This window comes from Babylonia areolata, chromosome 6 (genome assembly GCF_041734735.1).
Source record: "Babylonia areolata isolate BAREFJ2019XMU chromosome 6, ASM4173473v1, whole genome shotgun sequence".
NCBI lineage: Eukaryota > Metazoa > Mollusca > Gastropoda > Neogastropoda > Buccinidae > Babylonia > Babylonia areolata.
The window spans coordinates 28,076,674-28,102,503 of record NC_134881.1 but is presented as its reverse complement, the minus strand read 5'-3'; the positions used below and the strand labels follow the sequence as shown (position 1 = coordinate 28,102,503).

The following is a 25,830-nucleotide window of genomic DNA, read 5'->3' as shown; positions in this document are numbered from 1 at the left end:
TGAACTGGGGGGGGGGGGGGGGGGGGGATGTGCAATGCGGCTTGGCTGACTGAAATGGAGAAGCACTTGATTTTTGCTGCTGCCAAAAAGAAAATCTATGTACCAGGTATAGACAATAAAGTATGTGTATTGTGTATTGTGTATTTTTTTTCTCGCTGCTCAGGGCCTGACTAAACACATTGGGTTACGCTGCTGGTCAGGCATCTGCTTAACAGATATGGTGTAGCGTGTGAGGATTTGTCCGAACGCAGTGACGCCTATTTAAGTAACTGAACTCTATTCATTTATCAATAATGCATTTTTGGAACAAAATTTATGCCTTGTTGGCGCTCGTCTTGACTAGTTTCCCCAGACACTAGTGTAGGCGAGGTAACTTACCTGTGTCGTGTTTGCTTCTAAGTTGTTGCAGTTGCTTCCCTTGTATAGACACCTGCAAGACAATAATAATGAGTAATGAATGAATTAACAGTTGGATAGACAGATAGACAGATAATAAATGAACAAATAAAAAATGAAACAAAGGTAAAAAGAAAGTGCCTTGTGGGTGCATATACTTCTTTTGCACACATCAGTCATGAATAGCCACGTAGACAGACAGACCAGCGGACGGACAACCGTGAAGTGAGTGTACCTAAATACGAATTAAGGTACTGCATGGTGTTTAAACATTCGTGATCACACTCACACAAAATCAAAATCAAAAGCGAAAGTCAGACAGGGATAGAACAGAGCAAGACCATAGATCCAACTAGTGTTATTACTGTAAAAAACATGATACTTGATTCGCCTCCATACTGTGTTCCTCGAGTCAGTGCCGGCACTATTCCTTTTTCCTAATTCCGATTGCCCCCCCCCCCCTTCCCCCCTCTCTCTCTCTCTCTCTCTCTCTCTCTCTCTCTCTCTCTGTGTGTGTGTGTGTGTGTGTGTGTGTGTGTGTGTGTGTGTGTGTGTGTGTGTGTGTGTGTGTGTGTGTGTGTGTGTGTGTGTGTGTGTGTGTGTGTGTCACGGTGTGTGTGTGTGTGTGTGTGTGTGTGTGTCACGTGTGTGTGTGTGTGTGTGTGTGTGTGTGTGTGTGTGTGTGGTAAATATTCGTATTGATACGCTTATGAAAATTTTTCCGGCAAATATCGTGTCATGTTCCGTCAGTTTTTCAATTTTCATGTTCTCGCTCACTTCATGGGAATATCGGCATTGTAAAATTAGTGGGATACATTAAACAAAAATTCTCTGCAAATCATGTTTTCTTACCGGCGGCCGTCCTTGGTGAAACGGGTTTTACCAATTAACGAAGTTTGCACCTGTACATAACTACAAACCAAAAATGCACGGCTTTGATGGGTAAGTCTATTTCGGAAAAAAACAAAAAAAACTTTTAGAAACTTTCAGAAAGAAAATAATAAATTCAGTTGAAACAAATAAATCCACTATGATATGTACACAACCATATACATACATGCACTCAAGGCCTGCATAGTGCATTCAGTTATGCTGCTGGTCCGGCATCCGTCTAGCAGATATGGTGTGACGTATATGGATTTGACCGAACGCAGAACGTGACGCCACCTTGACAAGCAAGGAAAAGAGAAGGGGAGTAAAAGGCAATACTGCTGTGTGCATAACAGGGAGTTATTTCCCTTACTTCAAAATGTTTACTTTTTGTTCGAGGAACTTTGTGTTACGAAGTCCATTTTTTGTGATCTACATCCTTTGTTATCATTATGAAAAATTTAGACAGCGTCAAGAGAGAGAAGTTTTAATCGTATACGAAAACACCGATTTTTTGCGACATTGAAACGTTGACAGCTCGATTTGTTGGGCTGGAATCCAACCAATCACAGGTCGGCACTTCCCATAGCAACGCTGTTAAGGCGCCTTGCTTTTACAAGTTCTGTGGTAGCGAGTTCTTACGTAAAATTTCGTTATTTCTATGAGATGATATTGTGTGTTGAGTGATACACTCATCCCAAAATGCCAGAATCATTGCAGAAGATTTTGGCTGAGGCCAAAGCTGGTAAATTTTCTTCCATAAGCGGTTTGTCGGAGGACGGTAAGTTTGTGTGACCTTTTTGGCAACTCTTTTTGTTGACTCTCACTTCTGACTCTCATATCTCTCTCTCAGTAAGGTCCTGGATCGAAATCGAGCAAGGAGACGCCGTTGCCATTTATTTGTAATTATAGAAATGTATTTTTCCGACTGGAAAATAATACAAATAGAGTATGGTATATTCAAAATAGTGAAAGTGATAGTGTATGTCAGTTGTGTCATCAGGATTTAGAAAATGAGGATCATTTTGTTTTCCATTGTAAGGAATACAGTGTTATTAGAAATGATTATACATTCTTTACACATCCGTTTGCAATAAGACATGATCTAGTAGCTATCCTTTCATCAAAGAATGAAGACATCATATTTTCACTCGCCAAATATATTGTAGAAGCATACAACATTCGAAGGAAAAGATTAACCGAACGATCGTTTTAACATGATAGAAACATAATGCAGAATAAAATATAAGATCCATAACTCAAGTTAGATTGGTAAATAACCAAAAAATAAGGCCCGGCTGCAAAGTTGGATGGTCATATGTTCGAATTAATTACTTAGTATTATGCATGAGTAATATGGAATATGTTGTATTAATGTTGTGGGTGTGAATGTATGAGTGTTTATGTGTTTATGAATATGTACTTATTTGCTTGTTATTTCCCCTTATTTTTCAATTTACTTTTTGTTTTCGGCGTTTGCTAAAATAAGCTGAATAATCCCCCTTGGCACTAGAGCTGTAAAACGCTATTTGCCAATAAAAAATTTGTCATTGTCATTGTCTCTCTCTCTCTAATGTTTTATATGTTTACTTGTTTATTTGTGGATCTAGCTTGGTACTTTGTAATGTCAAAGATTACAATCCAGTACAGTAGTCCACTGATTTTTTAAGAATTATTTTTATTTTTATAGTTTGTATTCAATAACCACCCAAGTCAGTTGATCTCAGGTCAATATACTGAGATCAGCAAATAGATTAAGACAACAACCTAGTGCCAATGAAATGAAAATTTGTTAGCTGCCAAGGGCTTGACCAGACATGACTGCATTTGTTTGTTTCTGTCAGATTAAAACTTTTCATTTTCAATGTAGCATATTTACATTATTAAGTTAGCATTATTTTGACATGCTGACACATAACATGAATCTGTACAGAGCCAGTTAGGAGCATATATACCCATTAGATGCATGCTAAGACATAGTTGTTTGTGTTAAAATTCACACCCAATGGCCCATGCACCCACCTAAGTGCATGTATGCATGCCCTGACACACACACTCAAATACATACACAAATGTGCACACAAATGCACAAGCACTTCCATGTGAACAGCCACAAATTCACAATGCAAACCTGTGTGTGCAAATACACAAAGATAGATTTCAAATGAACAAATGCATATACGCATGCATGCATGCAAGCATGAACACACACACACACACACACACACACACACACACACACATTGCATGCATACTTATATGTTTACATTCTTCACATGTTCTTTTTTTCTTCTGAATCTTTAGGCTTCAGTTCCCATGTTCACACATTTTGAAAGAGGATTTTAAATTCATGAGCAGTGTTATCCCCTTGCTTAGGTTGTTTTACATTTGTGGGGTGGGGGGTTAGGGGGGGTTGTTGTTGACTGATTACATTCACATTGCCATTTTCTACAGCATGGAGAATGGCAGTGTTTTGACACAGGGACAAGAATTAGATTAGGCCAATAGTAGTTTTGCACATCTGCACATTATCTTGGTCTTGGAGATCGGAAGAAATAATCAGCCTCCTTAACAACTTAGTTTACTTACTATGCACTGCCAAAGTTTGTACCAAAAAAAGAATCATGGATAATCAGAATGGAAGTTCAGTGCTCTACTGCAGAACTAGGCTCATATTCATAGTTTTTATTTTTCCTTGCAGATGTTGCTAATGTCTGGGAAAATGTATCTACGTACATTGAAAAGCAGATGTCAAGCCAGAAGGTATGTGTTAAATGCATTTTTTCAGTATTTTGACAACAGTTCTGTGCAGTTGTATTGGAAATGGAAACTTTATACCATAATGAGTATTTTTCATTGTAGACACATCTTTGTGTGTGTGTGTGTGTGTGTGTGTGTGTGTGTGTGTGTGTGTGTGTGTGTGTGCTTTATGTTAAGCATTCATGAATAGAATATCCGAGCCTGTGACTAGTGTTAGTGTTAGGGATGACATGGATTGTACGTATACCCAGTTTGTGGATCACACAACTTCACTGATAATTTTAGAGTGTGTGTTTTGCTTAATTTGCAGGTCTGTCCCATGCATGTACATAACTTCATGTTGACTTCAGTACTCGTGTTTTTATAGCCATTATGATTACAACTACACATTTTCCTCTGTTATGGTTGAGCTCTTGTCATTGAAGCTGTTTCAGGGAGGGCAGTTATGAATATCTCCACCCTGTTTTATTGTTGTGTGTGTATTTATTAGCACAAGTCAACTCAATGTATACTTGTACACATGGGCAAACATAAAACGCAAAACAATAAAGTGCTTGTGATATGAATGAATTTTTGTGTGTGTGAGTGTGTGTGTGTGAAAGAGAGAGAGAGAGAGAGAGAGAGAGAGAGAGAGAGAGAGAGAACATGTGCACACTCTTGTATTTTTTGTTTGCTGAGGTTATCAGGTAATTCTGGTAATTTCAGAGTGAAATCTTGTATGTGCACATACAGTTGCTTTTTAAGTATTATTAAAAGAATATATATTTAAAGGTTGTAAATACCTCCTCATTCAATCATTCATCATGTGCTCAGTTCTTATAAATGAAGAAATGAGAAAATTACAGGAAAACATTAATTTTGTTTGGTGATGGAGGCTAGTTCTGATGGCATGAGTTCCCCCGTGGGATGCCGGGGATCTTTCTGTATAAATAGCATCCCACCTTCTGGAAATTCTGTGCTAGTAATTACCTCTTTTTTTTTTTTTATTGCTCTCTTTATTTCTGCCTTTTTTCTTCCTTCACTGTCGTCTCCTTTTTCTGCTTGCCCAGTCCATTCCCCTTTCTTTTTTCAGGGGAATAAACAGTCTATGAAGCATGATGTACTATTTGTGCTGTTTTACTCTGGCAACTAGGTAAATTGTAAACGCTTGGATGGGCACTAGCTGTCCATTCTGCAGTATTTGTATTTTTTGTTTAGCTTTTCTTTATCCTTTTTTACGATTTATTTTAATCTGGTGGTGATGAATTAAGCAGAAGGGCAGTCATCCCCATCATGGCCTTGTCACATTTGCTTCAACTTCAGGAGCAAAAAAGTTAAGATAATGTGTCATGAACTGTATTTTGTGGGTTTGTATTGGCGGATTATTTTATTATATATATGTTTTTATTTAGATGTGACAGTTTTGTGTTGAAGCAGTTAAGCATTTGTATGGTTTGACAGTCCTGCCCTCTGCAGTTGGCTGGTCTATAAGCAACAATAACCAATGATGGCATGAGTGATTCAGACAGTGAGAGAAAGGGAGAGAATCACCCTTGAGAGAAAGATTTCCCCCCAGCTGTCTGAAAGCTTGACATGTTTTACTTAGTGTTAACCCATTGGTTAGTGAACCTCAGTGAAATAAGATCAGTGTGTTATATGTTTGAAGCGCAGTTAATACTTTTATAAACTTTTAAATGGTGTAAATGTTTGAAGTGCAGTCAATACCTTTTATAAACTTTTAAACGGTGTAATTGATTCTGCTGAATAAAAAAGTAATGCAATGTTGAGAGGATGAAGTCCAGATAGAGAACTGTGACTGGCATCCTGACCTGTAAGCTCAGTCTTATCTCAGTGAGGTGACTGTCCTTTCACTGATGAGCATACTCATCAGCATCAGGGGTTTTTAAAACAAAAGCATATAAACCAGCATCAGTTCAGCATGATAAGTTGTTGTTGGTGCCCACAGGGAGTGCAGATCCCCAACTTCGGCACTTTCTCCTTCTCCCAGAAGAAGATGGATGTGGGCAACAACAAGTACATCCTCATGCAGAGACCTGTGTTCAACATCTCTGAAAAATTTGCTCAGACTCATGGCCTGCAGTTCACAAAATACATGGTTCCAGGTGAGGGAATGGGGAAATTTAGAAAGTTGTGTGATCTTTTGCTGTTCTGTATTATTATTATTATTCTTTTATGTCTCTTTGTTGTGGTACACCCTTTTGCTGTTTTGTACTGTTGTACCTTTTTACCTTGTATCTCAGAGAGACAGGCAGGCAGGTAAGCAGGCCGAAAGAAATAGAGAAACAAAATTTCGTATCATGAGAGTAGTGGAATTTAGCAGAACTGCTTTTTTTTTCTTTCTTTTTCCCCTCCATCCAGCCCTGAGAGCAAAACGAAACAACCCCCCCCCCCCCCTCCCCCCTTCCCTGCCCAGCCCGCTCCCCACACTCCCCAGTAAAAAAAAGAAACAAACCAACAAAACAACCCCACCAAACACCTAAAAACAACCACCTCACCCCCACCCCCATCATAAACATAGTGGCTTGCATGTACGTGCGTGTGTGTGTGTGCGTGTGCACACACACACACGCACACACACACATGGGAAGAAAGTAAATAAAAAATGCAGGTATATTGAAAGCACAGAGACATGAATAAGCATTTGTTATACATGAGAAAGAGAGGTGTAATACATGAAAGAGCATTTGTTATTGGTGGCATTTGGAATGAGTCCAAAATGTCTGTTTGTTTTAGGTGGCTGGCCGGGTGTGTGTGTGTGTGTGTGTGGAAGAAAGGAACTATGGAAAGCTGTACGTGTGTTTGCCAGCATGGTCCCCTAATTGTTTCAGTTGATCTAACTAAACAACTTCTCAGGAGGGTACAGTTTGCCAAGGCTGGAGTTTTGCGGTGTTTCGACATACACAATAAACCTTTGTCATAGGCATGATACCCCGTGGGATATGTATTCAAACATCTATTGGAGAACCAGCTAGTTTCGTTGAGTCAGTAAAGTTGAGCAAAGTTCTTGTAATAAATAAGTCAAGATCCAATAATTAAGGCACAGTGGATATGAAAATTGAGCCTGCGGGTCTTTTGTTGCTCTTGACAGTTTTATAGTTAAAAGCTATAGCCCTATAGGTTATAAAAAAATATATATTTGTGATGTAATAATCATACTTCATACCAAATAAGATAGTACATACATTTCAAGATTTCCTCTTCGCCCAATATTTTTAGAGTGCATTGATCATGCCTAATAATCTCCTGCATTTAGAGATTTGTTTTAGCTCAACAGATTGTGAGTGTATTAATTACACCAAATAATCCCCAGTATTTGGAGATCTGTCTTAGCCCAACAGTTTTGATTGCATTATGTGGCACTTGATCTGTGTGTTCCGCGTGGATGGGTCTGATTAAGTCGGATTAAGACCGTTCTCTTTTGATTCCCAGGGCAGAAGTGGGCAACTACAGAGTGTCTGCCTTTTAGTCGGTTACCTGAACTTAACAGAAATGTCATTTTAGTACTCCAACACTGGAATAAAAAGATTTAGCGCAACAACAGATTTCACAGGTTAACAAACTTCTGCCGTACTGCATCCACCAGTAAGGTGCTTGCTGGTGTTGTTCATTGGCACGCAAACCACATAATCACTGTAATATGTGTACATCACAGGTTGTTGTCCAAATGCCATGTTCCTTCTGTGCATCATATGCCAGTATACATAACTGAAATCAGTCCAGATTGAAAAGAGAAAGTGGAAACTGTTCCATGGCAATACAAAATAGGCAATCATCTACCCACTCTTCTACTCTAATGATTATTGAATGAATCACATATATGACAAATATCAGAAAAAAACACACACACACAGTGGTTTATTGAGGAAGAGACTGCAGAGGAAAGACATGAAACAGAAAAAAAGTAAATGAATTAACAAATAGATAGGTGAATAATAAAACATTATTGAACATAAGGAGAAAACAACACATGACCACTTCTCCTTCAAAAGCTGTACAACAAACTTTTTCGCAAGGCATGGACCTGTTTTATTACTTCTGCTTCTGCTCATTTATGTTTTATATATCTCGGTAGATTTTACTTTTGAATATTTGCAATATTATTGAATAACATGACATTATTTTTCTCTTTTCCTTTTTTTTTTTTTTTTTTTTAATGTCAGGTCACATCCCATCCCCACAGCTCAACTTTGCTGCCATGGCATTTGAGTCGCCGTTCGACCGTGACACGGTGGAAAGCTGCGTGCGGGAAATTATCGGGTCGGTTTCCCGGGCTGTGGCGGCCAAGAGGAACGTGGAGTTGTCGTTTGCCGGAATCGGGCGCCTGCAGATCCGCGACTGCCGGGTGAAGATGAGGTTCTACAAAGAGTTCATCAATCAGATGGACGGCAGTGGTGATCTGCTCAACTCCATGCAAAATGTAAATCAGTGGTGGTGATGTTGTTTGGTGGGGATGCTCGTGATGATGACGATAACTAGAGTGATGATAATGATGGTGCATGGTAGTTACAGTGATAATGATGAGAACTGCTTTGTTACAGTAATAATGATGATAACTACTTTAATGCTAATGATGATACTTTAACAACAGTAATGATGATAATAATATGATGATGATGATGATCGTAATGATGATAATAATGATGTTGATGATGATGATAATAATAATGATAATAAGAATAATAATGATAACAATAATGATAAAAACTCTGTGTGTGTGTGTGTGTGTGTGTGTGTGTGTGTGTGTGTACATAATCATGTGTGCATGTGAGTGTTTGTGTTGAATTTGCATGTATATATATCTTTTTTTTGTGTGTGCAAAGTCTGTGTATCGCTTACTCAGTTGTTTGTTTACACGCTTATATATATATATATATATATATATATATATATATATATATGTATGTATGTATGTATGTATGTATGTATGTATATATACACACACACACACACACACACATATATATATGTATATATATAGAGAGAGAGAGAGAGAGAGAGAGATAATCCTATATTGATGAAATTATTGCACTGAGTGATGGCTGGTGATTGCAGAGGGCAGGGACTGTGGACTCTGTCATGTCCAACCGGCCCTTCTCCAGACCGGGAACCAGTAACACTCTGATTCTGCCCAGGTCAGTCACATCTTATGCACTATCTGTGTGTGTCTCTGGATGTGTCTCTTTGAGAGGCTTCGGGCATTGGCCCTAAGAAGGAACATGGTGTTTTGAGTGTGTGTATGAGTTTATATGTTGTCAGCTTTAATGAATCCATTCTCCTCTAGGAATAAAGTCTTGACCCCAGTTTGGGCTTAAAAAGAGGGAAAAAAATTTGTTCTTTCAACACATTTTGATTATAATTATCATGCGCGTCTATGAAAGAACAACAACTCAAAAAAAAAAAGAAAAAAAAAGAAGTAAATAACTTCTAATAAAGCCAGAAATGTTTAGAAAGTCAGGACACTATTGTGCTTTTATCTCTTGTTAATAAAACTTTTGTGATACTCTCACACACCGATTAATAGCATTCATTTTATAAAGTTAGTTCAAAAAGGAAATACTTCTGCTTTGTAAGGAAGTTACATTGTAGCATATATCTGCTACGAGGAGCTAAATTCTACCAAGGAGTGGGAAATCAGTCTGAATGCGATATGGGGAATAATTATTTTTAAAAAGACCTCACTCATCTGAAAGAACAGATTTTAAAACGGCTCAAGGCACTGAAAAAACTATTTTTTGTGTGTTTTATACTCAGTGTGAATATCTTCATTTTCATCCAAGTATTTGCTTGGTGTCAAAAGTAGTGTTGCAGTGTCATTGATCAGACAAGAGCTCATGCACTGATTGCAAGAAAAGTGTGCGATGATACATTATTGAAAGAAAGCAAAGGAAGCCAGTGTAGTCATAGAATGATTTCCACAAAGGCCTTATCACTGCATAATGTCCATGAATGACCATTTAACTCTCTCCGGCCAACGGAATGCGTGAGCATTCCTACATAAAATGTATTCAGCATTTTCCAAAAATAAAAATCCATCATGTGCTGTGCATGTGATTTTGTGATTAGCCAAGCAGAGTGCACAATTCTGGGTCACTCCACAACCGAATGGTATGATTGGCCAGCCTGTCATGTGCGGCCTGTCTCGCACACATGCTGACACAGTCACTGACCGGTCGCCTGCTCGAGTGGCAGCCTGTTAGCAAATGGTGTCTGAAGCGGGTTTTTCTCAAAATGTTCCAGAGCAAACATGGCAGTGACAGCAATGATTTAGTGTTGCCGAAGTACTTGAAATGCTACGAACTGAAGGGTCGGACATCAAAGAGGTGGATGATGATGAAGAAGAAAGTGAATTAAGTGCAAAAAGCGAGCATGGGTATGGTGATTCGGGTGAAAAATTGGCATTATTTTATACATAATTGCAAAACCGTAAAAATAAGATGAAAAAATTGATTTTTTTTTTATATGTAATAACCCAAAATAGCCCAACACGTAATAAACCGGTTCTGAACGTTTCATTTTCTTACTCTGTATTTTGTATTTTTTGTAATTTTTTTTCCAAACCCTTACAAATGGACCGTCTGTGGGGAACAGCAAGGGAGAAAACTTGCCGTCCCGAGTGAGTTAACAGATTTACGTGCACATATGCATGCGTGGAATGGTCATGATTCACTGTTAAAGCTAACTCACACAACACATGCAGTTCTATTGTTGTCGTGATAATCTCTCCCTTAGTTTCTAAATTTTTTAATCTGTGTGATCATCAGAAAGAAAATTTCATTGCTTTTTTCTTTTCTTTTTTTTTTTTTAATGAGTGTGTGTTCATAGATTCCAACAATAAGTAGTATGTTTTTTTTCATTCAAGCCAAGGATATGGTTGTGTGGGACATTTGAACGGGCTTTGATATTCCAGTGAAATCACTCGTGCAGTGACTTTTGTAATGTGCACACTTGACGAGTCACAGAGAAATGTGTCCAATCCGTCTATCTGGTGTCGTTTTTGTGTATATTAGCCAGAGTTTATCAAAACCAAAGTAATGGTGAACACAGGGAAAGTCTTAAACTTGAATATATCTAAATTATGTTCGTAAAACCATGCAATACTGATCGATGTAGGCTGCAAAACATGGAATCGTTCCATATCCAGCCACTTGTTTCTGATGGTGAGCGAAAATAGATCTCTCTCTCTCTCTCTCTCTCTCTCTCTAATGTTATCTCTCTCTCTCTCTCTCTCTCTTTATATGTATATATATATGTGTGTGTGTGTGTGTACAGATAATAAACACTTGTAACCACCCCCACCCTACACTCCACATCATCCATTTTGGTGTTTTTTTGCAGGAATCGCATGTGAGCCATGAAGGCTTTATCTCTTTCTTGACATACTGTTTCAGTCGTTTGGTCTCCTAGTTTGAAAAGCTGTATTGTATGTCTAGTTGTTGGTGTTCTCAGTAGAAAAGCTTTGTTGTGTGGCTAGTCATTTGGTGTTCAAATAGAAAAAAAAAACCAAAGCTGTGTTATGTGGCTAGTCATTTGATGTTCAAATAGAAAAAAAACGAAACAACCTGTGTTGTGTTGCCTGTCATTTAATGCTCAAATAGAATAAGCTCTGTTGTGTGTCAAGCCATTTTGTGTTCTGATTGAAGAAGCTGTGTTTGTGTGGCTAGTCATTTCATGTTCTGATTGAAAAAGCTCTGTTGTGTAGCTGTAGTCATTTTGTGTTCACATTGGAAAAAAAACTTTGTTGTGTGTGGCTAGTCATTTTGTGTCCTGATTGAAAAAGCTGTGTTGTGTAGCTAGTTGTTTCAAGTTAGATAGAAAAAGCTGAATTGTGTGTCTATTTTTTGCATGTGTTGTTTTCGTGTTCTGATCTGGAAAAAAAAAAAGACAGAAAAAAACTGTGTTCTGTGGCTAGTCAAAAAAATTTGTGCTTTGATTGATGATTGAAAAAAAAAAAAGTTGTTTTTCAAGTCGTTGGTGTTCTCATTGGAAAACGTGTGTACCAAGTCATTTGGTGGTCTAGTTTAAAAAAAAAAAAAAAAAGCGGAGTTATATAACAATATTTGTATGTGTTGTTTTCATGTTCTAATTGAAAAAGCAGTGTTGAGTGGCTGCTTGCGTGCATTGCTTACAAGTTCTATTTGAAAAGGCTGTGTTGTGTGTGTGTGTGTGTGTGTGTTGTTGTTGTTTTTTTTTTTTGTTATTTTTTTTTGTTTTTATTTCATCAGCCTATTTATTATTGATGTGAATAATTTGTATCAGTAGGTTTTTATTCTGATGATGTAAACAATAATACGTGCATGGACATGCACACAAAAACACACAGAGAAATACTGGCACATGCACATTGACACATTGCAAAAGTGGGCAAAAGTGTATATATATATTTCAAGCATGCCAGAACACTGAAATGTGTCTGCAGACTACATGAACTTAAGCTCAGATCAATCTGCAAGAACATTATTTGGAATATCAACATGAATGTGTTGGGGGAAAAATCAGCAACCACAACAAAGGTGGTACTGGTAGCAATTGGGATAGGGATTGGCTAAAAATAGAACCTTTGTTAAATTTGATGTGTGATGATATAATTTCCTGCTAAATTTTAGCATTGAATGGTAATTCAACATGTAGCCATTCATGTTGAGTGGTATGAAAAGAAAGTGTTATACACGTTGGTTGGAGTTGATAGCATGAAGGTGCCCAGACTGCCTTGTGGTGGGAAGGCAGTGACTACTAAAAAAGGATATTTTGTCGATGAAGGGTCAGAAGGCATCCCGTAAACATGGCAGGCAATTCTGGAATTACTTAGACACATGAAAAAATGACATTTTTGCTATAGCATAGCTGTATTAGTACCTAGACATTACAGAAACAACCATATATGCTGATCATGGTCATTCAGCTTTCTCTTCTGTTTTGAAACAACTTGATTGTATTTAATGTATTGCTCAGTAGACATTGAAAAGGAATGACTCGAGTGTCGCCCATGTCTTGCAACTCAGAGGTGCCACTTTTGATAAATTATTATAGTTAGAGCTAGAGGCTTGTGTTTTATATGTGTTCAGTTTTTGTTCTTACCTCCTTCATTCAGTCGTCTGATGTGCCTTCATTAGATGTTTCTGTGCTCTGAACCTTTTCCCCTCCATTTGGGTGTTAGCATTTTCCTGTGAAAATGGAAGTTTCAAAAACCATGAACATTTCCATCAGGATCAACCCAGCACCCGGTGGCGCCAGCGGAAGCGGAAACCCTCTTCCCCCGCTGGCCGAGACAGATGAAAATCAAAACTACTCCTCCCCACCACCCCCACCAGTGCCTTCCTCCCCTCCAGAACCCATAGTGGAAACCAGCATTAACCCCGACATCGTGCAGTATGTGCCAGACCGACCCGACGAGCCGGAGGGCCCTGTCCTGCAAGAGGAAATGGAGCGACACATCAAGAGCGATGCCATCAGAATTGATGCCTTTGAGGAGCCAGGGGTCGGGGACTGTGCGACGGAGACGGCCATCGACAACATGCTGAGGGACGCAGAGCTCCGGGAGGAGCCGGTGGATGTGTACATGCCAAAAGCTGTCATGGATGAAATTCATGGTGAGTGTCTGTATTTTGGTTTAATCAGTATTTTATTATATGCCCAACACTCGCCTCATGTCAGAGATTGACATCCGCTTACAGTTGGGCCAATAACAAAGTGAGAGCTGTATGATCAATGGTTTCTTCACGGGAATTGGAAGTCATTTACTTATTAGTCTTTTGTGAATGACTGACTCTCAGACTAGGTAGCAAAATTGTACCGGCTCTTGGTGCTGCCACCATGGTGGCGAGTTGCCCTTTGGGTACCATCCCAACACTGACTGTCCAAAGCCCTTTTGGCCAGGAGAGCGGGGATGTAACTGGGGCAAGACACTCTCCACTGTAGTCAGATCCCATCCCAGTCTAGACAGCAGTCGCCTCCTCTGTTCTGAATGATCATAGCTGGACACAACTAACACATATAATACAATATATAATACCTGTATTTTGGTTTAACTCACTCCAGACGAATAGTTTTCTCCCTTGCTTTCCCCTGCAGATGACCCATTTGTTAGGGTTAGGAGAAAAAATCACAAAAAATACAAAACATGAAATAACTCAATGAAACTCCCTGTACTTGACCCACCGACCCCTCTCCTCACGTCTTGTGTACGCCCACCCCCTCCCTCTCTTCACAGCCCTCAGAAGCTGAGTCACTGTCAGTACCTTCTTGCTGGTAGCTTTCTTCACTGCAGATACTTTATTCAATGTCTTCATCATCCTCACTGATGTCAAAACCTTCAGTTTGAAGCATTTCAGTCACTTCAGCGGCAGTAAAAAGCCGCTGTTGTGATCTAGTTTGCTCCAAACATTTCCACTTGTATTGCCTGCAACACCATTTTTGATACGTATGCAGATGAGCTTGTCATGTGGGGTACCAGTGTCAACGGCTGGCCAGTGGGTGTATAGTTACGGAACCACATGAAGAAACTTTCCATTCAACCCTTGACACATTAGCAATGTCCAGTGTAGCTGCGATTTTTAGGCTACCCCATGAGGAAAACGTGGAAAAAAAATTTAATTGTCAAAACCACTGTAGCGTTCCATTGTGTGGAACGCTACCTTACGTCAGGAACGCTATAGCATTCCATCATCGAAAGTGAGTTAAACAGTATTTTGTATGAAAATGTCACAATAACAATACTGTGAATTTGGTGTCATTTACTTGACATTGTACACCGAAAGGGAAGTTTGAAATATACTTACCATGTCAAACTGATGCATTGGACTTTGACATGGCAAGTATATGACACCAAATTCACTGTGTTTGCATTGTCAGAGTGATGATTTTAAGTCAGAGAACTTAGTGCAAACTCCCTCTTTCGACAGGACAGCAAGAAAGTCCAGTATTAACCCTTTCAGTACCAAGCCTATACTATGCTTAGTGACAACTATTTGCCAAGGGATGTTTTGGTCATGAATAGTTATAATTTTAAAAAGTAGATGTTCTGGTCACGAATATGGAATAGTTATGATTTTAAAAAGTCTTTCATTTAAAGAAAGTAACACAACCTATGATTTTCTGAAAAACAGTAAACACACTGACAGTTTTGTACAAAAAAAAATTAAGTGATTGTGCAATGGGGAAATTCTTACAAAGAAGCGGGCGGAAATTTCCATCCTGAGGCACTCAAGTGTTTAAAGTCCAGTCATTTTGTCTTATGTTCTGTCAGGACTTTAACTCCTTGTAGAGTTTAGCCATTTTCGCCCTGTTTCTCTGTTGCATCCTCTTCTGATCGGATGTGTGGCACGGGGGATATTTGTGTTATTGCTTTTGTATCTTGTCCACCCGTCTGTGTATTTGTCGCCGTGTTGTTTGATGGTTTGTTGGTCAGTTTCAGTCTTGGTTTCAGTTTTCAAGAAGGTATCACTGAGTTGGGACAAATCCATATATGCTACGCCACATCTACTGGGCAGGTGCCTGACAGCAGCAGCATAACTCAACGTGCTAGTCAGGCCTTTGGGAAGAAGGTGCCAGAATGGTTAAGACGCTTATCTGCCTATACAGTGTCTGTGAGGGTCTGAGATTGATTCTTGCTCTCACCCTATCTCCCAAGTTTGACTGGAAAATCAAACTGAGTGTCTAGTCGTTCACACGAGACAATAAACTGGGGCGCACGCACTTGGCACGCAGAAAAAAACCCTATGGCAACCTAGCGTTGTCCTATGGCATATTTCTGGGGTAAAAAACAGATTCTGATAGGTACACACAAATAATATGTACGCATACATTCAAGGCCTAACTAGCGTGTTGGGTTATGCTGCTGGTCAGGTGTTAACTCATTGCAGTTCTGCCAACCCACCTCACGTTGGTCGACGTTTTGTTAATTGAGGTGTGCTGACCATTATGCTGATTTTGTCTGCTAATATTATGGATCAATACTTTGGGGTTTTTAAATATTTTTTTTTTTTACTAACATGTAATTGACTATGTAGCCTTATGATTAGCTGAATTTCCTGAATTTTTTTTTTTTTTTCTGAATCTGAGAGAGAAGATAAGATACAACCTTATTATCTGTAAATACACAGAAATTTCTACTTTGGCTTGAGTACATGTAACTTTTAACATGTAAAGCACAATCACTTTTAGAACATGAATATTCATTACAGTATGCAGTACAATAATGAATGTTTATTAGGTAAGAAAAACCATATTGTGTTTGTATTGTGGTGTTGATTTACCGTAACAGATTTCTCTGTGTGAAATTCCAGCTTCTCCCCCTCCAGGGAGAGTGTGTTGCTACATTGAGAGCACCACACCTTTTTTTTTATATGTTTTCTTTTTCTCCCTGCAAGTGTATTAGTTTTCCCTCTAGGTGGATTTTTGTACAGAATTTTGCCAGGGACAACCCTTTTGTTGCCATGGGTTCTTTTTCATGCGCAAAGTACATGCTGGACATGGAACCCTGGTTGTCAACTCAGTTGAATGACTGGCATCCAGATTTAGACTCGAGGTTTAGCGGAGGAGAAAATACTGAGGACAGTGGGATTCAAACCAGTGCTCGGGTTCTCTTGCTTCCATTGTGAACACGTTACCACTTTGGCCAACTCTCCACATCTCATTGACACTGAAATATAATGTAATTATCTCAAATTATCACAGTCATATATTTTCCAGGAAACTTTTTGGAGAGCATTGTTTCGTTGTTTCAAATGCATCATAGTTGTTTTGCATGTTATTATTTGCCTGGCAGAAGTTTTCTTTTAACCTACCCCCCACACCCACACCCACCCCCCCACCCCCACCCCCCTCCAAAAAAACAAACAAAACAAAAACAAAACAAAAACAACTGAAGTGCCTCACAAGGCATACCAGCATCAGTAAAAGTTTTTGTCCAGAAGGATTTAGAATCTCTGCTCATTTGTACATCTGAATATAGAATGGGTTCCAAGGAGGTTCCAGGAATGATGATGAATGTGGGGTACTTTTTTCACATCAAAACCACCAAAAACTTTGCACTGTGACTTGTTAAGGATTGAAGCATTAACAGGGAAGTCAGATACAATGTTTTGATGGGAAAGCTTGCACTTTTTACAGTCATTTAAATTGATGCATAAAACCTTTTTTTTTTTTGTTAAAGATTTTTTTTTTTTTTTTTTTTTTTTTTCAGCAATCACATGAATAGAAAAGGTGACATGGTTTGGAAGATAAACTTGCTTCAGATGAAGATATTTTATTCAGTATGAAAATTATAGTATATATGTTTCACTAGATTATAGCATATCATGTTACTGTCTGTTTAGACATAGGATGCGTGTATGTAAGTTCCCATGTATGCTTTGAAGGACCACACCTCCCCAACCAGTTGTATTGTGTTATTACTTTCTTGTCACAACAAATATTTCTGTGTGGAATTTGGCTGCTCTTCCAGGAGAGAGTGTGTGCAAATGCCTTGGTCTGAGAAAACCCCGTCACATCTTGTTCTTGGGAACTGATTTTAGCTTCAGTAGAGCATGAGATTTTTTTCACCCACACACAGAGAATAGTACCATGTCAGTGAAGACAGAATATCGTTGATTATGAATCTGTGCTGTGTCTGTGAATGTGTTTCTGGGTATGTTTGTGTGTGTGTGTGTGTGTGTGTGCTGTGTCTGTGAATGTGTTTCTGGGCGTGTGTGTGTGTGTGTGTGTGTGTGTGTGTGAGAGCACATGTAAATGTGTGATGCTTGTGAACTTTGCCTTTATTCTCATACACTACAGATTTTAAAGGATTTTTCTTAATTCTTCACTGAAAAATAGACAACCCAGCAGCTGTTTATTGCAGTACAAAAGACAAGGAGATGTTAAAGATTTTCCTCTGACCAAACAAAAGAGACAAACAGAGCAAGCAGTTTAACGCTGTTCTGCACTCTGCTGGTTTCACAGGGAGGACATGAGCATAATCATTTGAATGGCTAGCCATGTATTTGTTTGTCATGTACATTCTGTGTGTGTGCATGTGTGTGTGTGTGTGTGCATGTGTGTGTGTGTGCATGTGTGTCTGTGCTTCTGTGTGTGTGTATGCGTGAGTGTATGTGCGTATGTGGCTATTTGTGCTTGTATGCATGTGTATGTGTGTGCATTTGCGTATGTCTGGATGTGTGTGTGTGTGTGTGTGTGTGTGTGTGTGTAAAGTACAGCAAACCTGTTCCATTGAATGATGCAGTTAAACACACACACACACACACAGACAAACACACACACACACAAAAACAAAACCCCTAACTAAGCAAACAAACCCCACCACTGTTTGAGAAATTTGCAGGACACTTCTCTCTTGTCTCAATTTTCCCTGCAGGCAGTCCTTCATGATTATTGATCAGTCAGGACAGCGAGGGGAAAGAGGACGAACAAGCCACACAGGGAATCCTTTTAATTGGAAGGGTGTGTAGAACCGTCCCCCACCCACCACCCCCCACCCGATGTGGAGTGGAGGGGGATGAAATATTCACGCTTGCTTCTGTGGCTTGTTGATTGGCAGCTGTCTTCGTCTTCTCTTCTTATCTTTCGGGGGTGTCTTTCTTGGATCCACTGATGTTTTATCAGTGCTTTTAGTCAGGTGGAAGGATGCCTTCTTATGTGTACAGTTTTGAAGTGGGTGATGCCTGCAGGGAATCTGGAATTTTCAGTGTGTGGTATGTTAGGGAAGGTGAATGTGAGTGTGTGTTTTGTAGTGTGTGTGTGTGTAATTGTGTAATTGTGAGTATGAGTGTTGGTGTATGTGTGCACGAATGCATACAGTTGTACACATGCAGTTATGCATTTGTTTGCATTACAAATATAGTATGCACATGTGTATGTGTACATTTGTGAGTGAATGCATATTATGTGATGGATGCATTATACATGTGTGTATGAGCAAGTGCATGCATGCATCCCTGTGCACCTGCCCACACTTAGACAATGCGCGCGCGCGCGCACACACACACACACACACACACACACACCCATCCCCTGTTCACCTTCTCTCCAAACACACACGCACACACACAGACACACACACACACACACACACACAAAACCCTGTTCCCCTTCTCTCCACACACACACACACATTAGCACGACACAGTCAAGGCTTGATGTAACCTAAACCTTTTCCGTTGCTTCACTTTGTAGCAAGCAGTTTGTCAGAACTTAACCACCCAGAATGCCGTTACCGGGCCGTGCGGTTTTCACACGCACACAAGTTTTTGTTACAGTTTTACATTTTCCGACTGCTGTCAATACTGCATGGCTGAGCGATGGTTTTATGAAGGGAGATGTCATGCAGAACGGGCGGCTGAAATATTGATGGGGCCCTGAATGTCCGATGACACTCCCCTCCCCCCCCCCCCCGAACCCCCCTAACCCCCCTGGTCTCCAGGCAGGCCGCAGTCGTCATAGAGCCTCCTGTCTGTTATGGTTACCAAGGACCCCTCCCTTGCCCTCCCTTCATCAGCATCTTGTCTCAAGCTGACAGTTCCTTCAGAGCCGTACCTTGATGGACATGTGAAAATTTTTGCTTTCAAATTAAGTTGACAATGGGGTTGTGTTTGCAGAATTAAAAAAAAAAAAATTCTCAAGTGGTTAGAGGAAGTTTGTGGGAGAGAGAGAGAGAGAGAGAGAGAGAGAGAGAGAGACGGGGGAAAAAAAGAAGATAAGGAAAATCTGCATATTCTAACGATTTTATGCACAGCGTTTCATTAGCGTTCTCTGTCTGAAGCGATTTTTGTTTAGTGATTTCACTGGTGGTGTTTGTTGTAAGTTGTGGAAGATGTATTCGGCAGAGTGGTACAGGAAGATTGATTGGAATCCCAAATCAAGAGGAAAACTAAAGCCTATTCGATCCAGATCGTGTGATTTTAGCTCTCGGTCAAGAATTTCGAACAGGTCCAAGTCCTCGAGACGTTCTTTTCTGAGTGCTGTTGGTAAGTTGTTTAAAGAAAATTTTTTTTTTTGTTTTTTTTGTTTTTTTTTAATGAACCACAAGTGGAATACTGATTTGAAAAAAAAGTACTGGGATTTATTTTTCTTGCAGAACAAACCTCAAAGGGAAGGGAATCTTTAATCTGGAAGTGTGTTCAGATTATATTGAATAATATGAGTCAAAAAGAGAAAAAAAGAAAAGAAAAAAAACACCCAAACTAAACAACAACAGCAACACACAAACAAAAAGAAAGCAAAAGCAAGGCACAAATATCATTCTGTGAAATTCCATAGATAAGTCTTTTTTTCATTTTATAATATTTTTCTTCATGTTGAAGTTTGGTCAAAATCAGTTTTAAAAGAAGTGATGAGTCGTGTATTTTTAAATTACCAGATTTTAAAACATTTTTTGTTCATGGTTTGAAAATGAAATGAAGCTTGTATAACAGCCTTGTGGGTTTGCGTGCAATTGAACAGTGTTATTGTATTGTCCTTGTGATGCTGTTATTCTTGTCATTTTTGTTGTCAGTCTAACCCCTTCATTGTCCCCATGGCAGAAATTTTCCGTCCACTTCTGGCATGCACAAAATAAAATGTGGCCCAGGAGGAGAATTTCCATCTGCATCATGTTGGAATTTTCTTATCACATATTTATTGAATTTATGTGAAATTGTCAAAATTGGATAGTGTGTTAATTTTCCTTTCAAAAAAGTATAGGTTATGTTTTCTTTCTTTTAGTGTTAGTAGTTTGCATGCAATAGTTAAAAAAACAACAAAAAAACCAACAGAACTGTTTCTGTCCGTGACCAAAACATTCCTTGGCAAATAGTTGTCACTGAGCACAAAATACACTTAGCACTGAATGGGTAAAAAAAAAAAAAAAATCATCATATTTTATTTTATTCAGTTTATTTGCTATTACGATATATCATGAGATGTATGGGGCAGTACAAACATTCCTTTGCTTCTGTTATATCCTCATGTGTTAATCATTGTTATCAGTGCAGCAGGAACATTGACAAAATAATTCAACAACTATTGTTTTCATTATTTAACAACCAGGAAATTTCTTTCTCTCTCTCATCCCCCCCCCTCCCCCACCCAACCACCTTCCCACATCTCTCTTGATTTCTTTCTCTTTTCAGTCCCATACTACTTTCCTTTTCTTTCTCCTTTTGATTTTGTACATGAGAAAATATGGGGTGGGCACTTGCTGTCCATTCTGCAGTGTTATTTACCTGTGTCATTTAAAAAAAAAAATTTTTTTTTTAATAATAATGTATTTCCTTTGTGTGGCTTTTAAGTATTTCTTATCCTTAAAAAAAAAAAAGGCTATATCTTGTGAATTTAGTTGTCCATTGTAGTCTGAAGATGATGCAGTCTGTGTTTTCACTGCGTCAAGTTTTTTTTGGCAATCTGAAGTTGATGGATTAAGCAGAAGGGCTGACTCCCTCAGTTCTTATTTGCCTTAAGGAGCTTAATAGTTAAGATGATATGTGATGAACTGTTCTGTTCTCAGGGTTTGTCTTTTTTTTTTTTTTTCTTTTTCCAGAAATGAAGAGTGTCAGTAGAGGAGTCCTGTTACGGCCCCATGCGGTCGGCTGGACTGTAAGCAACAATGTTAAACTGTTCTATAAATGTGACACATCCAAGTGAACCATCACCAGTTTCTGAGTGTTCACCTGGACAAGAGAAATAATTATGTTCTGTTCCCCCCCCCTCCTTCTAGCGGAGAGGAAGGCCAGCCCTGCTGGTCGTGGTATGTCCCGGATGGCTGTGCCCATGGCTCAGGCGACAGGCGTTTCACTCATGGATGAGTTTGTTCCTGGTAACAACGCCAACAACAGCGGCGTCAAGTTGTCTCCCATCCCACCTCCGGAGCCAAAAGCTGTTGGTTTCGCTGATGCGATGCCAGGGTAAATATCTTTTGTTTTTTTCTTCTTTTTTTTTTTTCAAAGATTTTTTTTTTAGAATTGTGTTTTTGCTGTTCATAGTGACTGATCTTCTTGTTGATTTAAAACTTGGTTCTTTTAGTTCTCTAAAGGTATCTCCTACATTCGTTCATCCTGGTAGCATTGTTTTCTAAAGGGGGAAAGAGCACAGGCTCCCAAACACTCTGCCTTGCGAAGAATAAAAACACCCAGAGGTACCTTTCCTGAATCATTCACCTCAGTGATTTTGCTTTCATAAGTGGCAGAATGCACAAGATGAGTTTAAGAGTACTTCTAAAGTACCTTTATTCATCCCAGAGCATAAACTTAGAGAAACAGTATACAAAAGTACTTTATCCCACAGTGCAAGCTGAGAGCAAAGAGCACTCCAAAAGTACTGTCAGTTACCACAGAGCAGAAACAGATGGTAAGAGTATTAAAAAAACAACAACCTTCAGTCACCCCAGAGCACAAGCTGTGAGTAATGGCACCCCAGAATACCTTCATTTATAACAGAGCATGGGATGAGAGTAAAGAGCACCCCATAGTACCCTCATTTGTACTAAACCATTCTCTGAGAGTGGAGAGTACCTTGAAATGCCTTCAGTCACGCCAGTCACATTTCGTTTCCAGAAGCCAGGAGCACAGAGAGAGCATCCAAAAGTACTATCACTCGTCCTTGGATGCTAAAATTTGGCTTCCAGAAGGGGCCCAAACTGAGGGAGCACCCCAAAAGTACCATCCTTCACGCCAGGATGCTTTTATTTGATTCCTTTCCATGCAGGAGTGGGCTGGAGCATAAGCCCATGACCCATGCCTCCTGGCGCTGGTATAACCATCCCTTAGCACTGAGAGTAAGAGTACCCCAAGATGTATCTTCCTTCACCCCAGAGCACAAGCTTGAGAGTAAAAGTGTACCCAAAAAGTGTAGCTTCTTTCACCTCCAGTCACATCTTGCTTCTTTTTTCCTTTCCAAGAGTGGATTGGAACACAGAGCACCCAAAAGTACCCTGATTCACTCCCAGTATGCTAGCGTTGTGCTTCTTTTCCTTTTCAGTCACAGACTGGAACACAGAGAGCACCCCAAAAGTACCCAAATTCACTCCCAGAATGCTAACATTGTGCTTCCTTTACTTTTCACAGGGGCGGACTGGTACACAGAGCGCACCCCAAAAGTTCACTCCCAAAATGCTAACATTGTGCTTTTCCTTTTCAGGAGCAGACTGGTACACAGAGAGCACCCAAAAAGTACCCTAATTCACTCCCAGTATGCTAGCATTGTGCTTCTTTTCCTATTCAGTCGCAGACTGGAACACAGAGAGCACCCTGAAAGTACCCAAATTCACTCCCAGAATGCTAACATTTTGCTTCCTTTCCCTTCACAGGGGCAGACTGGTACACAGAGCGCACCCCAAAAGTTCACTCCCAGAATGCTAACATTGTGCTTTTCCTTTTCAGGAGCAGACTGGTACACAGAAAGCACCCCAAAAATGTACCATAATTCACCAGCATTTTGCTTCCTTTCCCTTCACAGGGGCGGACTGGAACACAAGCCCCTGACCCCGCCCCGCCTGGCCCCACTGCAGCGGTCGATGAGCGCGGAGAATATGGTGGGGGAGAAGCCGGCCAGCAAGCCCCCGACGCCGGCCTCGGCCTGCGGGCACCCCCGGGCGGGCCAGGAGCTGTGCTACCTGTGCCACCAGAGGGCCCGGCGAAACATCCCCGTCTCCTTCACCGAGGAGCGGAAGAAGCGGGAGGAGGAGGAGGAGAGGCTGCTGCAGCAGTACCAGACCATGAGGGACGCTGAGGACATCTTGAGGGAGCAGGTCAGGGGTGACAGGGGGTTTGAGTGTGTGTGTAGGGGGAGGGGGGGGGGGGGGTTGAGAGGGTTGGGGATGGCGGGGGTAGTCAGCCCTTGAGTGAGAGAGTTCGTGTGTGTGTGTATGTGTGTGTGTTTAGGGGGAGTGGTGACGGGCACAACAGCCGGTTGGGATGTCTGTGTGCCTTGTATGCAGTGGCTGCTGCCATTTAAGCCATGGGGAACAGCAAGAAAGCAGAACTGTTGCAAAGCTGATAATAAATGTGAAAAATCAAACATTAAGATGAAGAGTACTCAAAGAATATTGAATATTGCAGGCTAGGCCATGATTTGCATACTTTTCATTAAAAAAAAAAAAATGTGTGTTGAACAGGAACGTCACATTTCTCGTCGGCACGATCTGCAGAAGATTTCAGCCTTTAACCTTGGCGTGTCAGAAGCTGTGAATGCAAAGAAGAGAGCCAAGGACTTTGAACCACAGGTAAGATGACTTTTTCTTTTTTTTTTCTTTTTAACCCTAGTCCAAACGAACTTTGTAATCTCTGTGTGCACACTCACTCCTTGATCATACAGTGTTTTGTGTGGTTTTGAGCATTGAATTGAGAAAGTTTTATCTGTCTGGTATAGACAGTTAACAGGCAAAGGAATATCAGAAAGCCTGTACTGTTGAATGACAGATTAAAATGTGTCAGTGGTGATACTTGCCTTAGATGTCATTCTGTTTTTTTTTTTTGTTTTTTCTCCTTTTTGGTTTTGTTTGTTTGTAAATATTTTTGTGTGTGTTTGAAAATGAAAACCTATGAAATTGAGATGGTCCCATTGTTCGTTGTACTGGACATTCAGACTTATTTATGATTCATTTTCAGCTTCATTTCTAAGAGAGCGTCAAAGTGTATGGACTGATCCACATACGCCACACCATATCTGTTTAAAAAAGAAGAAAAGAAAAAAAAAAGGAAGCATATTCCTGACCCACACCTAGAACTAGCACACTGCTCAGGCCATGAGAGTGTACAATATTCTTAGTATATGTAACTGAGTATGCAAACAGATTTTTTGTTTTTGTTTTTTGTTTTGTTTTGTTAGGAAAAAAAAAAAGAAAGAAAAAGATAACTAAGTTTTACATATACAACGCTCATCCATTTACACATTTCAGCAATATAGTGCATTGGCAAGAATGGGCTTCTTATGTGCGAGCAAGTTCACAAGCATACACCCCTCCCCTCTCCACCCCACATGTTTTTATACGTTAATGCACCTCACTTCAATTACTGTGTACATTCATTGTGGGTCTAATCAAAGCAACATTCTACTTTTGGTTGATAAAAAGAAAAAATACTCTCTTTTACATGCACACATACACATGCATGTATATAAGCACACACATACATAAACACATAACTACAGTGATTGTAATAGACTTGTGTAAAGGGATCCACTTCTTGTAGAAACTAGTGTATGTCATCTGTTATTTATGGATTTGTTCTTCAGTATTATATGTATATTGTAGTTCCTTCATAAAGGATGGCAGTGTTGGTTTTACACTATTAATCTTTGATTTGCACACATAAAATATTTGGCAACTAGTAAAATAGTCAAGTATGTCATCAGATTCATTGTTTTTGTCTTCTCCAAACAGAATCAATATTCTGACTAAAGTGTCAGTTGCATACAAGGGACATGTTTTTGTTGTGCTAAGCTATGTAGTGCTGTTCAAAATCTCTGCACATATTCACTTTGTCATAAACAGTGAACAGTTTTGTCTTTTGGGATATTACAGAAATTACACCTGTAATCTTTGACTACTCCCATTTCTTTTAAAATCACGTTTGTTACCAGTATTCTACAGCAAATCCTTAGCTGGAACCAGTGTAGTTTTACCTCTTTTATTCTACTGTTTCGTTTACAGACTGTTCCTCAAGGTATCAGTACATTCAGCTTTTTTTTCTCCCAAGAATCAAATGGTGTTATGTTAAATATTTCTAGATCTTCTAGAAAAACATAGTATACGTGCGATCCCTTCAAAATGCTTGTTAGAATTTCATGTGCTTTTGTTTTCTCAGACTTTTATGTTATTTAGTATTTTAATATTCATCTTCT

General features: G+C 39.6%; 1 protein-coding gene across 1 annotated transcript in view; it reads left to right on the top strand.

Moving 5' to 3' along the window:
* The first annotated feature begins 1,862 nt into the window (after positions 1-1,862).
* The window catches only part of LOC143282895 (coiled-coil domain-containing protein 81-like), a 36,543-nt gene continuing 12,575 nt past the window's right edge, over positions 1,863-25,830 (top strand). The window contains exons 1-9 of the mRNA XM_076588774.1: positions 1,863-2,047; positions 3,968-4,029; positions 5,972-6,128; positions 8,187-8,443; positions 9,079-9,158; positions 13,231-13,613; positions 21,710-21,896; positions 23,446-23,737; positions 24,104-24,211. Coding sequence (XP_076444889.1) covers positions 1,969-2,047; positions 3,968-4,029; positions 5,972-6,128; positions 8,187-8,443; positions 9,079-9,158; positions 13,231-13,613; positions 21,710-21,896; positions 23,446-23,737; positions 24,104-24,211 — 1,605 coding nt within the window. The 5' untranslated portion in view covers positions 1,863-1,968. The remainder of the gene's footprint in view (positions 2,048-3,967; positions 4,030-5,971; positions 6,129-8,186; positions 8,444-9,078; positions 9,159-13,230; positions 13,614-21,709; positions 21,897-23,445; positions 23,738-24,103; positions 24,212-25,830) is intronic.